At 62.0% G+C, this 14,939-nt stretch overlaps 1 protein-coding gene across 1 annotated transcript in view; it reads right to left on the bottom strand.

The window, feature by feature from the left end:
* COL18A1 (collagen type XVIII alpha 1 chain) overlaps nt 1-14,939 on the bottom strand; it is a 49,686-nt gene that overhangs the window by 17,699 nt on the left and 17,048 nt on the right. Inside the window, 14 exon segments of the mRNA XM_027582965.2 lie at nt 344-406; nt 987-1,118; nt 2,492-2,518; nt 3,228-3,290; nt 3,810-3,968; nt 4,103-4,156; nt 4,524-4,610; nt 4,717-4,779; nt 5,101-5,127; nt 5,462-5,572; nt 5,837-5,907; nt 10,005-10,134; nt 12,056-12,115; nt 12,812-12,898. Coding sequence (XP_027438766.2) covers nt 344-406; nt 987-1,118; nt 2,492-2,518; nt 3,228-3,290; nt 3,810-3,968; nt 4,103-4,156; nt 4,524-4,610; nt 4,717-4,779; nt 5,101-5,127; nt 5,462-5,572; nt 5,837-5,907; nt 10,005-10,134; nt 12,056-12,115; nt 12,812-12,898 — 1,134 coding nt within the window.

Genomic DNA, 14,939 nt, shown 5'->3' with positions numbered 1-14,939 from the left:
CCGGCACAGATGTTAACAGCAGAACGAGGTGGGATTTCTCAGGAATGTGCCCATTTTCATTGAAAAAATTCTACTCAGGTCAGAAGTTTATTATGTCCCCAAACTGGGGCCCTGCAGAGACTGGAGGACTGCTACCTTCCAGAAAGACCCATCTTTTAGGGCTCATTGCCCCCTGTGCACTCCCTGCTTGCAGAGTCCACTCCTGTCCTGAAGGCCCTGAGGGTGGACAGTGCCCAGGAGTCAGCGGCCTTGCTGGTCCCCCCTGGGGGACTGGTCCCAGGGACGGCCCCTGCCCCACACGCCCCCCTCCCCGAGAGCGGAGTGAGCCCCGCGAGGGTAGTACCTGCGACCCGCTGGCTCCTTGAGCCGTCGACCAGAAGGGTCCCCCAGAGCCTTCCATGTCATCCTGCAGAGAGCACAGGAGGGGCACCTGGGCCGGTGTCACTTACGGGAAGAGACCCCTCCTCGAGCCGGCCACTGACTCGGCCCTGGCTGAACAGGGCGGGCTCCGGGGGCCGAGGTCACCCGCAAGCAGGCGTCCTTGGCCCGAGGATAAGAAGCAGGGACGCTGCTGGGCCCGGGCAGCCCTCCTGAGTGTAGGTAATTTACTTGTGGGCTGAGCACCTGCTGGGGGCCTGGCTGTCGGACAGTGTTCGGTTTCTGCTTTTGTCCCAGGGAGCAGCCTTCCCCTAGCACGCACCGGACAGGGGCCCTGAGCAAGGACCGCTTGAGAAAACGCACGGCTGCTCCTTCCCACCAGCCACGGTTCCGCCGTGTGGCACCGTCCAGGCACTGACGCGGTCAGGAGTCAGGCAGGGCCATAAATACCCTGCCCTCAGTGAGCCTGTGGCTCGGACGGGGGCTCGGCCGGGGGCTGGGACGGGGCTGGGACGCCGGCTCCACCCCGGCGCCGGGGAGACTGCCAGTTGGTGTGGGGTGCCCGGGGGGACCTGCTTGCCTGGGGGACAGCAGCAACTTGTACTCACAAACCCTGCGGCGAGTTCTGGTCCTGGTGGCCCAGGGGGTCCTGGGGGCCCTGGTGGTCCGGCTGGTCCGGGGGCTCCTGCCAAGCCATTCTCCCCAGGAGCGCCAACAGGCCCAGGGTCACCCTTGCTTCCCTGCACAGGTGGGGAAAGAGGACGTCCCCACTTGTGGCTAAGCCCCAAGAAGCAACCGCATCCCCTGTGCGCCCACTTTCCTCGTAGGCTTTTCAACAAATCTGAAAAGCTGACGAGAAATGGGGTTCCGCATAGCAAACCCAGCAGCACCTGTTCTTCCTCTGACTTTGGGAGATGACTATATCCACTTTACAAACGGAACCGTGAGAGGTGGGTGTATAGGACAGAGACCCCGGCTCCCTACCAGAAGCCGCTGTTCTCCGCTTCCCCCGCCAACCTGGGCGTGGCCGTACTGCCACGGTTTCTCCCACGTCACGTGAGCCGAAGCAACGCGCGCCACTCTGCGACCCACGGGCGGGAGAGTGCAAGACGGAAGGAGCCGAGGGTCCCGAATAATGGCAAGGAAAGGGGGTCGCTGACCTGAATATCTGCCCAGGACGCTGGCTGAGCAAGAAATAAACTACTTTGCCGAGTCAAAAAAAATAAAAATAGAAATGAAACAACGGAGGGAGACCCCCAGAGCACGCGCCTGAGATGTTCCCTCCAGGTCTGGTGCCAGGTGTGCACAGAGCACTCTGCTCCTGGCAGAGGAGGGTGGGGGACGCGCTGTGGCAGGCGAGCGAGGGGAGGGCGCCCTGTGCAGCGATGGGGGAGGCAGATGGGGGCCCAGAGCGCAGCTGGGGGGGTGGAGAGCAGGAGGGCCTGAGGGTCCCAAGGCCAGGTGCCGGCCAGCGAGTGAGCAGGCGAGGGGCACGGGGATCTGAGACCGGGAGGGCCCCCCTGCAGAGGGCTGGGCTTGGCGCAGGGTTGGTCCCGAGGCTGGATGCACCGCCGCCTGGCCCAGCCCCACCCGACACCATCTCCCCTCATCTGCCAATGCAGGGACCACGGTTTTCTCTTGGCTGTGAGGGACGCGGGCTCCACTGGCCCACAGCCAGGGCAGCAGAGTGACCTGCCCTGTCACGCACGCGGCACGCCCTCCGGAAGGCCCCTGCAGTGGGCTGGGGTCCCCTCTCCGCTTCCCACAGGCCTCAGAGGCAGCCCCCCGAGAGCTGGGGCCCCGGGCCCTCCGTGAGCTGCCCCTTCGGCTGGTGCTCACCCACGTTTGGTCTCGTTTAACAAATATTCAGCAGTTTTGACATATTACCACCCCCTTGACCTGAGGGCTAATTTTAGGGGAATCTTAAATTTTACTTTCTTGGTTTTAATCTTAGTGCCTTTTGGTCACATCAAAAAAGCTCAGCTAATAATGTTCGATCTTTGTAAAGCTTCTGTGTAAGCGTTTTACTCTGGAATCTCCAGCTGGGCTGCTCTTTTATATTTATTTTTTCCAGTTTCCCACTCAGTTGACAGCCAGGTTGTCTTGTCCTTACCTTAGGTCCTGGGGCGCCCACTTCACCCTGCACGAAAGAGACAACAATCACTCAAAGCAGACGACGTGCAGCCAGCGAGGGAAAAGCAAACAGTTTCACTCATTTTATCCCAACCCACGAGGCCACTGTTTGTCCCTGGTGCTGATCTCGTCCTGCCGCGGGAGTTGGATGCCTGCGTGCCGCTCCCGGGGTACGCGCGTCTAGAGCTCTGGGGGTCTCTTCACGGCCCAGCACACCTGTGGGCTGTTGTCGTCCCCACTCCATTGCAGGCGGGACCGAGGCTCGGGGGGTGGGACCGACTGGCTGCCAAAGCCCCCCCAGCGGGAGAGCCCACCCTGGGCACAGTGGGTTCCCGGACTGCGTGCCCCTGTTCAGCCCCACGCAGCCCGGAAGGATCGCACGGGACGGCCCACACCCCCATCCTAGAAAGCACAGACCCCAGGAAACTTCCAAATCAAGTGTCAGTATTACACAAAATCCCCGAGTGCGCTTGTCACCGTGAAGAAACACTGGGCGCGGAGTCCTGAATTTTTGTGTAGTTCTCAGCCAACTCCAGACGCCACTGGCCCCCCTGGTCAGACCCTGGTGGCTTTGGCGGATGGTGGACGGTGGCCGCACCCTGCAGTAAGGCCACCTGCCTCCGTGTGGCCGCCTTGGTGGCTTTTCCCGTGTGCGGAGGTCACCTGGCCGCGCCCCCCGCCTGCACATGGCACTGCAGGTGGTCCCCCAGACTTACGGGGCTGCCTTTCTGGCCCATCTTCCCTGGTCCTCCTTCTTTTCCTGGAGGACCTGGTGGACCCTGGGGGAGAGAAAAGCAGAGTGTGGACCAGATGCAATTCAGTCACTGAGAATGATGTATGGGTTAGCGGAGGATTATCTGGGCATATGCACTTGCTGAGAATCCAGGCCGCCGGAATGGTCCCCGGACGGGCCGGAGTCGTGGCTCACCAGAGACCTTGCCCACGTTTACAGGGTGCAGACAGCTCTGCTCAGTTTTTACATTTCTTTCCTTTCCTCTACTTTTGTTTGAGTTAATCAAAGAGGGGAGGGTGAGGGGCTGGTCAACCACACAGAGCGGCGTGCCACCCACGGGAGGACGCTGAATTATACGTCCGGAGCTTGCTGCCGAGCAAACACCACGTTACGCGCACCTGGTTCACGTGGCCCAACTGCAGTAGCTGGGAGCAGGGAGCCGTGGGGTTCTGAGCCCCCTCCCATGAGGATTCGGGGAGTACGGGGAGGGGCTTGGTGTTCACCCCCCAGCCCAGGCCGAGCCCGGATGGGGAAAAGGGCAGGGGGGGCAGGAGGTCGGCCTTACCGGGGTGCCAGGAAGCCCAGGGGCCCCGTCCCGCCCGGGCACACCAGGAAGGCCTGCGGGTCCTGGGACGTCTGAGCTGTTCATCCCAAAGCGGCCTGGTTCTCCAGGCAGGCCTGGGACGCCCGGGGGTCCTGGGGGGCCAGGGAAGCCTCTGGGGCCCTGGACACGGAGAAACACAGGGTGATTATGGCAGCGCCTGCTGAGGGTCGCCTCCCCCCGCCACGGGATCCACTTGGGCACCAGTGCCGCCCCACCACAAGCACATGGAGCCAGCAGGACCCAGGGACACTCACTCGGAGGCTCTCCAGGTCACCGCCGAACCCAGACCCCTCCATGTCAATGAAGGTCTGAGGGAAAGAGCCCACAGATGTGTCACTGGGAGCTCAGGCCCACCCACCCGGCCCCCGCCCCCCGCCTGATGCTCCTCGGGAGCATCGCCCACACCACCCACAGCTGGGAGTTTTCCAGCAAGAAGCCGCAAACGGAAAAGGCCCATGTCCCGCCGAAGGAAAGGAACCAGAGCCCAGCGGGCCCCACAGACCCCCCACGCCCTGCAGCCCGGAAGGCAGGAGCCAACTCGCGGGCCCGGAAACCCTCTTGGCCAGTCGGGTGAGTCTGAAGAAGGAGGCGCTGGGAGCCAAGTCGGGAAGGGGGTCCCTTGTCCTGGGGCATCGGGCGGGCCCCGTGCTGGAAGAGGCCGCAGCCCCGACTCACCAGCTTGTCACGTCTGAAGGAGGGTCCTGGCGGCCCTGGAGGCCCTTGGGGTCCCGGGGGTCCTCTTGGCCCAACCCCAGGGTCCCCCTGGGGACATGAGACACAGTCACATCAGGGTGCATGGCCCCCGAGGCAGCCAGGGCTGGAGAAGGTGACGCGCACAGCCCGCGGCCCAGACAGCTCAGGGGCTCACCTTCTCGCCCTTGGGGCCCGCGTCTCCTGGGGTTCCAGGGAAGCCCTGCGGCCCAGGGTCGCCCTGGAGGACAAAGACCAGCAGCCCAGTCAGGGAGGGCGCGCCTCTGTGCCGCCGCCACCCACACTGCTGGAGACGTGTGGCCCGGACAGACAGCCGAGCCCCGGGAGAAGCCGCCGGAGAAGCATCCACATAACTTTGTATTTTTCTATCAACAGTGCGACTTGTATTTTCTCAGTAAAAGTTAAGCTGCATTTTCCAAAATGGCTTCATTTTGAAATCTCTGTGCTGAGTTGCGTTGACGGAGCGTCACAAGGTAAAAAGCCTGAGGGTCTCACACAAACGTGACAGATCAACCTGGCTCTGGAGGAAAAGCCCACTTACCGGTCTCCCATCTTCACCGGGATCCCCCTGGAACGTGCGAGAGAACCGTTAGCGACAGAGAGCTATACCCATCTTCCCCACGCCGATCTGAACACAGCCCGGAGCCCCGCTCTCCAAGCCCCGTGGAGGAGCGGGGGGTGGAGATGGAGATCCTCCCTCCCAGCGCGCACGGGCTGGCCCTGCCGGCGGCCTCCCTGACCGCCGACCGCCATCCGCCTCCCGGAGCCAGGAGGATGCAGCCTCACGGTCAGGGCCGTCCCGAGGCCTCCATCCTGGGGCCTGCTGCTCTACCACATCAGTGCACCTGCCCCCTCCTGCCCAAGCCCCTCACCCCAGCCTGGCCCCGGGAAGGTGGACTCACCGGCTCACCGTCCCTTCCGGGGGCACCATCCTTCCCCGGAGGCCCCAGGGGGCCAGGGGGGCCCTGCGGCCCGGGTACAGGCCATGCATGGGGACTCTGCACTGCAGGACCCTGGGAACGAAGAGGCGAGGGCACAGGCTGGGGGCCTACGGCTGCACCTCCCGAGTCCCAGGGGACATGCACAGGACACACAGCGGGTCCTGGCGCCAACAGGGCCAGCCACGGGCTCCTAGAGCTGCGCGGGGCTGCGGGGCCCCCGGGTGTGGGCCCAGGAGGAGCCCAGAGGGAGGGGTGCAGCCCCAGGAGCTGTACCCAGGTCACCTGTGAGTGGACTAGAAGCACTGACGGCCCTGGGGTCAGGGGAGGGGGCCTCACCTCTTCCAGGCCTCCCCCAGGGCTCCAAACGCTCCCTGTGGTGACCGCTTCCAAGCCGGGGAGGATCCGAGCTGGGGGAGGTAGAGGCGGCCGTCATACCCCGGAGCATGGCCCAGGCTGCACCCTGGGCTTGCTGCCCCGACCCCAAGCTGCCTGCAGTCCCAGGACCCAGCCAGCCTGGAGCCCAGCCATGTCCCCCGACACGCACACGCGCGCACACATGTACGCACGCACAGGCACACGTGCACACGGACACGCGTTTGGACAAGCGCACACGCGCACACACGTCGTTCCTTCTCTCACCAAACCCCTGAAGTTTGCTGCATTCATCACAGCCCTCCCTCCAGAATACCACACGTCCCCCAAGAGCGAGGACACTTTCTGACGCCAGATGGCCACACTCAGGATGTTTTGTGCTGTTATATACGGTGACTGAACACACAGCTCAGGTTCAAGTGTCTCCATCGGCCCAACGCCGTCCTCTGTAGCTTCTTCCTGGGGATGGTTGAGGGTGGAGGTTCCAGGACCCCAAGAAGTGTCCTGCCCGTGGGCCGAGTGCAGCCAAATCAGCTGCTGGCCTGCCTCTGCAGGGCCCGGAGCCGCAGACATGCCCACAGGGCTCCGGGGCGACAAGACAACGCAGACACGGAACCACAGTGCACAGGCGCCTGAGAGACTGGCTCCCGGCTCGTCCTGGTCATCCAAGAACGGGGGCCAGGATGGGCACCTTCCCCTTTGTGACCGACAAGGAATTTGGGGGGGGCACTAAGGCTGCTCCCCCAATCCTTCATCCACTGGGGTTGGCACGGCCAAGCCAGTTCGCAGACCCGGGGCTCACGTGGCAGTGAGGCCCGTTTGCTGAGGGAGGTTGGGAGAAATCTCTCTCCCCTCACTGGGCAGTGTCTCGGGCGGCACATGGAGACCGCATGGGATCTGAAGCCCTTTAGGTAACCAGGGACAGGCGCTCACGCTGTCCAGGGCTGTACCCACCTCCCCCACCAGCACAGCTGTGCAGGACCCTGTCCCACCTTCAGAATAAATCGGAGCCGTGTCCACGTTCCACGGTGTGGGGTGCTGGCTACTGCTTTGACCACAGCCCTTAACCACCCCACCAGTGCCTCCTGGATGCCCCTGAGCCCAGCTGACTCGCAGTCAGACACCGCCCACCGGGGACCCACCGCGAGTCTCAAGTCGGTGCAGGAGGGCAGCCCGGCCCCTTCCCCACAGCGGACGGCACGGGGTGCAAACTTCTCAGGCCCGTATTCCAAATACTAACATGATTTAGGGCAAAATAAAAATCTCTGCATTGGCGAACATTTAAACAGCAAAACCTTGCTGAAAGAAAGCAAAGGAGAGAAACTGTGTTTGGAAGACTCGGTGCTGCTAGGCTGCCCGTGCCTCCCCCAGGGCAGGCTAGGGCGCCGGAGACATCCCAGCCTCAGCTCCAGCGGGCCGTCCTCACAGAAACTGACAAACCGAGTCTAAAATGCATAAGAAAATGCAAAGGACATAGAAAACCAAAGCAGCTTCCCAAAGAAAGAGCAAATTTGGAGGACTCACACAACGTCATTCCAAGACTTATTTACAAAGCTACAGGAATCAGGATGGTGTGGTGGTGTTGTCTGGATAGTCAGATGGACTCACGGAACAGCACCGGAGTCCAGAAACCAACGCACGCTTAACAAAGGCACAGACTCAGCTCAGCAGGAGAATGGAAGGTCTTTCCAATGAAGGGGAGGGGAGGCAGGGGAGGGGAGAACCGTACTTTGCCAAATACCAAACTGGACTCAAAGTGGATCATAGAGCAAAATGCAAAACCTGGAACCGTAACGCTACCAGAACACGTCAGAAAACCTTTGTGACTCTTCGGCCATGACAAGAGAGGTGAGATCCATAAATGAACGAATTGGAGTTTCATCAAAATTAAAAAACTAACCCATTCTGCTCTTCTATCGACACTATTAACAAAACGAAAAGAGAAACCACAGACTGAGAAAATATTTGCAGAACACATGCCTGACGAAGGCGTGCCATCCCAAGCATGAAGAACTCCCAACCCTTGGGGTCGGGAACACACGCAGCCTGTTAAGATCGGAACAGATTCTTCACTGAAGACAACGCGTGAATGGCACATAAGCACGTGGAAAGGTGCTCAACAGTGCCAGTCACCGGGGACAGGCTGGTGACAACGGCACGAGCCGCCCCACGCACCTGCTGGGACAGTTCGAGGCAGAATGGCCACGTCCAGCGCCGCCGAGGAGCAGCAGGCAATGGCGTCTGGAGCAGCTACCTTGCAAAAGAGTTGGCAATTTCTTCGATCGTGAAATGCACCCATGCCGCGGCCCAACCGTTCACCCCGAGGTGCTGACTGGGGCAGATGGGAGCAGGTGTCCCCCCAGGGGCTTGCCCTGGAAGCCCACAGCATCTCCCACGGTAACAGCCCCAAAGTGGAAGCGACGCAAGTGTCCACCAGCAGCTGAGTGGACAGACACCTCTGGGTCCGTCCACATGAGGAGGCCACGCGAACCATCAGTGCAAATCACAACATGACGGAGCTCAGCACAACGGTGCTGAGCCAATGGATCCAGACAAACAGGCACTGGAGTGTGAGTCCACATAGGTAACATTCTAGAAAACGCCTGCGTCTGCAGCAACAGAAAGATCAGGTGTCGCTGGGGACGGGGGTGGGGGCAGCACGGAGGGACTGCAGAGCGCGAGACATCCATCTAGGGCTGGTGCACGCGGTCACGCCTTCCTTGTGATACTTTCATGGGCGACACACAGGTCAAAACTTATCAGATTGCATGTTTTTTTAAACGTATGCTGATCGTACTAGAAACAAAAACAAGAAGTGACCCCAGGCCCATCAGGGCTGTAGCCTTGGACTGAGAGCACAGTGAGGCTGGGGTGGGGTGGACCCTGTGGCCCGGCGTGGGGGTGAGTCCCTCACTTGGGACCTTGAGGGGCTGGACTCTCTGCCAACCTCGCCTGGCTTGGCTGCAGCCTCGGGGAGCAGGTTTGTAACCAACACCACCAGCACCAGGTCCTTAGAGGAAGGGCACAAAGAACGTGAACGGCAGGGTCCTGGGGGACCACCTGCCAAGTCTCTTAAGTTTCTAAGCTGCACTGAGCATGTATTAATTCAGTAATTTTTTGAAAGCAGTAAACGCTTTTCTCTAAAATAAAAAAAAAAATGTCTACATACTTTTCTACAATCTTGATATAAGTGTGGAAGGCAGAACCCTAAAAAAGTCTCCCTAAGCTTGCTGGCCCCTGCTTGCCCCATCAGACACGAATCCAGCACTGCTGTGAGAGCACTCTGGAGGTGTAACTTAGAGGTTACTGAGTAGCTGACTTACAGGTAGGGAGATTAACCTGGATTATCGGGGTACGACCCAACAATCACTCAAGGCCCCGGAATTGCAGAGGTAGGCAGGAGGGGAGGTTCGGGAGATTCAAAGCATGAGGAGGACTCCACCTGCCGTGATTGGCTTGGAAGATGTATGGGTGACTGGGAACAGAGGCACGTGGGCTGCCCCTAGAACCTAGGGCTGATCCCTGGGGAACCTCCAACCCACAGCTGCAGGGACCTGAGTTCTGCCAAAGAGCAGGGAGCGGGTCCTCTACAGGGACCTCTGGGAGAAGACACAGCCCGGGGACCACGAGGGAAGACGCGGGTGCCTCCCAAGGAGCCACATTTGTGGTGATCCTTTGGCGGCGACAGACGGGGGACATTCTCAGCACACCCGCGGCATGGCGGCCTGGCCTCTGGCAGGTCCACACCTGCAGCCCCACCCCCACCCCGGCCAGCAGACCCCCATGGCCACCAGGGGAAGTCCCCGACCCCAAATGCCGACCTGGGGCAGGCCTACTTCGTGGATGTCCCGGGCAGAGGCCGATCTGTCCAACGATTTGTGCCCCTTCAAAGCCAACCCTTGTGTCCCAGCGAGAGCCTGCAGCACCTTCGGACGGCCCCACAAACCCCCACCAGCAACAGCAACACACGAAATGAACCGTGGAGACAAGGCCAGGCCCAGCAGCGGCTCCGAGCTGACTCTGCTGGGGCCACAGGGGGCCAGGCGGGCGCTGACCGCTCCCCCCGCTTTGCACATGTCCCCGACGGACAGAGCCCCTCGCTGCCCGTGCACACGCCACCGAACGGTTTTACCTCCCAAGGAAGACACCGTGGTTTCTTCCTCGATTTCTTCAGTTCTGGAGTCTTCCACATCTCTGCCTGCAGCCAAGGGCGGAGAAGTGACCGGGGGAGCCTCGGGGAGGCTGGGTTTGGGCGACGGACCCTGGCAAGGTGAGAGTGGGAGAGACGGCTCCATTATTCGGCAAACGCAGATGTGCTGTGCGTGCACGCGCGGCCGACCTGCCAGGTTATGTGGTTTGTAAGACAAGATCCTCACAGATTCTTACAGAAAGATGGGAACGAAACACCAGGGGCTTCATCCTAGGGAGACGCGCCAGGGACCCCACAGCTGTCTTCTCCTAAACAGCCCGTGGGGACAGGGTCCCCCGAATGCCCCGAGCTGGAGGTCTTCCTGTGTGCCAGGGACGAGAACCCGCCCCGCTCGCTCAGGCCCCAGGACAGCCCCTCACTGACACTCAAGGGCCACAGCTCCTCCCCGAGGTCAGGGACCCGCCTGGGGGGCCTCACAGACACCTGGGGGGGGGGGGCGGGAGCCTCCAGCATTTCACCACACAGACGGCACGGGGCTGCAACTTGTCCTTGGCAGGGGCCACGACCCAGCACTTCACAGCCAAGGCCAGGTGACTGACACCCACCCTTGAGGAGATCAGGCCAGCCTTGCTCTGCAACCCCGTCTTCCGGGTCCCCCAGGCCCACTGGAGCCTCAAGGATGTGGGCACCAGCACGCCCATGTTCAACTACGCAGTCAGGAGGCTTCCTTCAACCGCCAGACCCACATTTGGCATGAGCTCTCTGGTGACTCTGCAGGTCAAGGCCCTTGGTGACCGTCATTCCTGGGAGGCCAGTCTGAGTGCTGGACACCAGGCCTCCCCCTGCAGCCATGGCCCCACTGATGCGGGGGAGATGCCCTGGGACCCCCGAGCCCTGGCGGGCCACCCGACACCCCAGAGCCTCTGAGCACAAGAATGCGGAGGCGGAGGCCTGGCCATGGAGAGCAGCTGGGGAGACCTGGACGCCGCGCGTGCCCTGGGCTGGCCTGCCTACCCTGCGCCAGCTGTGGCCCAGTCCTCTGCGCTCAGGGAAGCCACCACCGCCGGCCAGCGGGCCAGGTTTCCCAAACCGGGGCCTGGGCGGGCGGGGCTTCCCAGCTCGAGCGTGGCAGGCTATGGGGCGGAGGCGAACATGCGTGACCCGTTCTGGTCCTTGGCTCCTCTAGCCCACCAGGAGAGGCCACAAAGCCCAAAGCCCTGGCACTTCACGCTGCGGCCGTGGCAGAACTTGGACCCCCGTTTCTGTGGGGGCCCTGCATCCTGATGCTCTGGTTGGCACCAGGGAACCCTGGGGAGATGGGAGCTCGGTGGGTGAAGGGGCGACTGCCCAAATCCAGCCCCCATCTGCGAGGAACCCAGAGGCCGTCTGACGCAGGCGGGGGCCATCACGGGCACTACGCACGGACGCCGTGTCCTAGGGGCCCGCCGGGCACCCTCCCAGGGCTGCTCTGGCCAGTGCAAGGCCAGGAGGTCCCCAGCGCCCCCTGTGGGTGGAGCTCGGCACCCTGCCCGTCCCGGCCCCTCAGTGTGCAAGCCGGGGGACGGGGCAACTGGAGGTGGGCTGAGGGGAAGGGCAGAGGCAACACGTTCGTGCAAACGGATAAAGGCCGCCGTTTCCATCCTGCGCATTATTTGGGTGGTGGGAGCCAGGTGAGCTCTGACTCGGCCTCTGGAACCTTCCTCAGCGTAATACCTACCATTAGCACTCTGTGGCCCCTACAAGCTAATGCAGAGGCGTAAACAGAACAAGGTCACCCCAGAGACCCAGGGAGCCTTTAGAATCAGAAAACTTATTTTAAATCCCTCACGACAGAGATAAGAGGGCGCATCTCCTGGAGGGGCCACCTGAGTCCCAGGGTTCCGGTGTCCAGCTGGGAATGTGTCCTCAGGTCCCAGGGAGCCCACGCTGGTCTCCCATGCGTGCGCTCACACAGCCCCACTGCTGGGCAGGGTCCCGGGCGGGCAGCCCCCTCCAGGACCTCGGGAGGGCAGCCTCGGCTTCACAGCACTCACCGACTGCTCCCTGAGAGGCTCCCGGGTCTCCTCCAGCCCGCTCCCGAAGTCTCCAGACACCTGAGGGCGTGCAGGGAAGGAGGGAGCCGTGACCAAACGCATCCCCGTGCAGGGTTAGCCTGGCCGCCGGCGGGCACGCCCGTCAGACCCACGCAGAAGAGTGAACACGGTCCTTTTCTCGACTTGTCGTCCTGTCCTGGGTACACCGTGCTGGGAAACAGCCAGAGGACAGAGGCCCTGCACAGGGGGCTCCAGGCACGGTCTGTCAACACGGAGGCCGCGGGTGGACGGCCTCATGGCGCCGAACAGAGTGGCCCACGGCCGCGGGACATGTGACCCGTCCTTTCATGTGTGCTTGCGCACACGGCTGATGGCCTCACTCTGTTCATGGCCGTGGGGTCACCAGGGCATTTTCCGCTCTGGATTCTCCCCGGGAACATCGGCCCTATGCACACACACGTGCACATCCGGCCACGGCGACTACCAGCGACCGTAGCACCCAACTGGCTCTTCTAGGGATTGTTTTTAACGCTCTGGACTCGGTATGAGTTTTTAAGCGGAAAGTTCTAGGCAGGAAAGGTTCTTTTGATGTTATGAGTGAATGAAAGCATGGTCCCAGGTTCTTGGTACCCAGGGAGCATTTTTCAGAGAAGACCTTTCCAGTGCCACCGCTTCGGGGCTCCCAGCAAGCGCGTGCCCTGGGCCCTCCGCCCTCGGGGAAGAGTGGGTGGGTGGGGGAGGGAACCCCGTACTCACCCTGCCGCCGCCCTCATCGTCCTCCTCCAGACAGTGCAGGGGGCTCACGTGGGGGTCCCCGCGCACCCTCAGCTCCGCGATCATCCCCTGAAGGCAGAGGGAGAGAGGGGCCGCTGTCAGTCCCGGGGCAGGTGGTGCAGCAGGCCGGCACTCAGCGCGGAGCCCCGCGCCGCCGCCGGGGGTGATCTCAGTGGGGACAGAGCGGCGCAAGAAGGTCCAGGACGAAGCCGTCTCAGAGAGTGGAGCACGCTCAGGTCGCTCCCCCTGGGGCTCCAAAAGCACCCGCATGAGGGGACCTGGAATGGAGGCGGGCTCCCAGAGAGCGCTGCGTGAAACAGGCCACACCGGCCCAAGGTCACCAGTGCACGTGTCTCCCCCAAACCAAGCAGGGCTGGGGCCTCGGGAGGTGGTGACGGCGGAGGGGGAGCTGTGTGTGGCCCTGGCTACTTTGGGCACCGCCAGAGGCCATGACCGGAAACCAGCAGGCGTGCCCCAGGGCGCGGGTGGCTCAGACCACCCAGGCGGAGTCAGAGGGGTTGCTCCCCTGGACGCGCCTTCCAGGCTGAGCCACCGGGCCTCTTGGGCCACTTGCCGCAAGGTTTCCCTGCTGGGAAACGGTGAGTGTCCACACGTGTTTTCCAGTGTTTTCTTTGTTTCTCATGTAACATTTTAACCCCGGGGACGTACGCCGGTGCGTTTCTCCCAAATAGAAGCCACACTTGGTCAGTCTGAGAGGTGCGTCTGAACCACTGCGGTGATAGAAAGGCCTGGGTCCGGGGCCGGCTGGTGAGCACTCCCGTGTCCGTCCCGACCGCGGTGCGTCGTGCTGGAGTCGACCCCCGCAGGACACGGAGGGCTGAGCCATGCCCAGTGCTACGCACACCGAATGCCATTCAGCTGGTGTTGGCAAGCCGCGTGCTGGCCCCACCTGCGTTATTCAGTTTATTCCTCCAAATGACCCTCAGGCTCCCTTCATCAGCTGACCCTCGACACCCTGACCCGCCTGCTCCACACCCACAAGGAGCATGTGACAACAAACCAGCAACACCCCACCGAGTCCCCAGCTCAGCCCTGCCTGAGGGCTCCACTTGCTTCCCAAGGCTGCCTCCTCCAGGAAGCACTCCTGGATCCCTACCCAGGAGGATTCGCACCTCGGGGGCTGGTTCTGCCTGAGTCCATCTGCTCCCTCCACCCCCCAGCTGTTGACAGTGAGGCCTGTGGGGCCGCGTCCCATCTCTGAGTGTGTCACACATTCACGTGGATATGCATGATATGCACAGGCGTGCACATGTGTGTGCATCTGTCTGTGCTTACGTGTGTGTGATCTGCACATGCGTGCTCGTTCATGCACATACCCCTGTTCCTGGGAGGCCAATGAGGATGGCTGGACCCAGGGACCCAGGCGGGACTTGGGGGGAGTCGCCCCACAATTACCATGAGGTCCTCATTTTCCCAGCACACTTGTGGCTGGGCCAGTGCCCCAACTCGCAGGGGTGGGAGGCGGCTGAGGACACGGGTGGGAAGCAGTTGAATGCAGGCAAGCGATTCCCATTCGGCGGTGCACACACGACACCCTCCTTCGCAGGTACGCACAATGGGGCCAGCTCGGGAAGATCAGAGACAGGAATTGCCGTGGCTCCGTGGTCCACACTGTGGACTGTGGCTCCAGGATGGTCATCGGTTCCAGAAGGTTCTTCGGGGTGGCCAGGTGACGTCCAGGCCTTGTAGCACCCCCAGGGAAGCTGACAGACAGCAGCCAGACCATGGGGTTGGGGGAGTCAGGGGTGGGGGCGGGGTGGCCGTCCATGGGCCTCTCCCTGGGCTGGTGGGTGGTTGCACTGCAGGGGGGTGGTGGTGGCATCCTTCTGGAAGCATGCAGCCAAGAACTCCATCTCTTTAAGGAAGAAAGCCACCAGGCACAGACAGCGTGGTCTCTGGTGGCCAGAGAATAGCCCTCAATGTTTCAACCAAACCAGCAGTGGCCTGCGTCTAACCCTGAGCCCAGCAGGCCCCCGTTCAGATCCAGAACCACCCTCAGTGCTCCTTGCCTCCTCCTGCCACCGCCCCCCCCCGGGGACAAAGCTGTCCTGCAGTGTCCCCGCAAAGCACAAGGTCAGAGGGGGGCCCA

The sequence above is a fragment of the Zalophus californianus genome, chromosome 1 (assembly GCF_009762305.2).
Source record: "Zalophus californianus isolate mZalCal1 chromosome 1, mZalCal1.pri.v2, whole genome shotgun sequence".
Taxonomy (NCBI): domain Eukaryota; kingdom Metazoa; phylum Chordata; class Mammalia; order Carnivora; family Otariidae; genus Zalophus; species Zalophus californianus.
The sequence above is the reverse complement of the archived record's forward strand: the minus strand, read 5'-3'. Positions and strand labels throughout refer to the sequence as shown.